The sequence below is a fragment of the Condylura cristata genome, unplaced genomic scaffold (genome assembly GCF_000260355.1).
Source record: "Condylura cristata isolate star-nosed mole 26May11 unplaced genomic scaffold, ConCri1.0 scaffold00084, whole genome shotgun sequence".
Classification (NCBI taxonomy): domain Eukaryota; kingdom Metazoa; phylum Chordata; class Mammalia; order Eulipotyphla; family Talpidae; genus Condylura; species Condylura cristata.
In genome coordinates, this window is record NW_004567185.1 from 164297 (window position 1) to 164924 (window position 628).

Here is a 628-nt window from a genome sequence, read left to right on the forward strand (position 1 = left end):
GCTCGCCGGGGCTGCGCGCCGCGCTGGTGGGCGCCGGCTTCGCCTTCTACCTGGGCGTCTTCCTGGCCTGCCGCCGCCTCTCGTCCGCCCTGAGCGCCACCTACCGCGCCCTGGCGCCCAAGGAGAAGGCCTTCTGGAACCTGGCGGCCACGCGCGCCGTCTTCGGCCTGCAGGGCTCGGCCGCGGGCCTGTGGGCGATGCTGCTGGACCCCGTGCTGCAGGCCGACAAGGCGCTCGGCCAGCAGAGCTGGTGCTGGTTCCACGTGGCCACGGCCACCGGCTTCTTTTTCTTCGAAAACGTGGCCGTTCACCTGTCCAGCGCCTTCTTCCGGACCTTTGACGTGTTCTTGGTCATCCACCATCTCTTCGCCTTTCTCGGCTTTCTCGGCTCCGTGGTCAACCTCAGAGCTGGTCACTACCTGGCGATGACCACGCTGCTGCTGGAGATGAGCACGCCCTTCACCTGCGTCTCCTGGATGCTGCTCAAGGTGAGGCCCGTGCCCGCTGCTGGGGGCTGGCCGGGCGAGGCCGGTGCCCACGTGGCTGTGGCGGGGCCTGTCCTGCTGTGTCAGGACGTGGGTGCGGGGGCGCTGCCCCGCGTCCTCACGGACAGCCGGGCCCTCGTGTG

General features: G+C 69.7%; 1 protein-coding gene across 1 annotated transcript in view; it reads left to right on the plus strand.

Annotated features, from left to right (window-relative positions):
* The window catches only part of CLN8 (ceroid-lipofuscinosis, neuronal 8), a 72952-nt gene that overhangs the window by 71332 nt on the left and 992 nt on the right, over positions 1–628 (plus strand). The window contains exon 5 of the mRNA XM_012734874.1: positions 3–488. Within this exon, the coding sequence (XP_012590328.1) occupies positions 3–488 (486 nt within the window). The remainder of the gene's footprint in view (positions 1–2; positions 489–628) is intronic.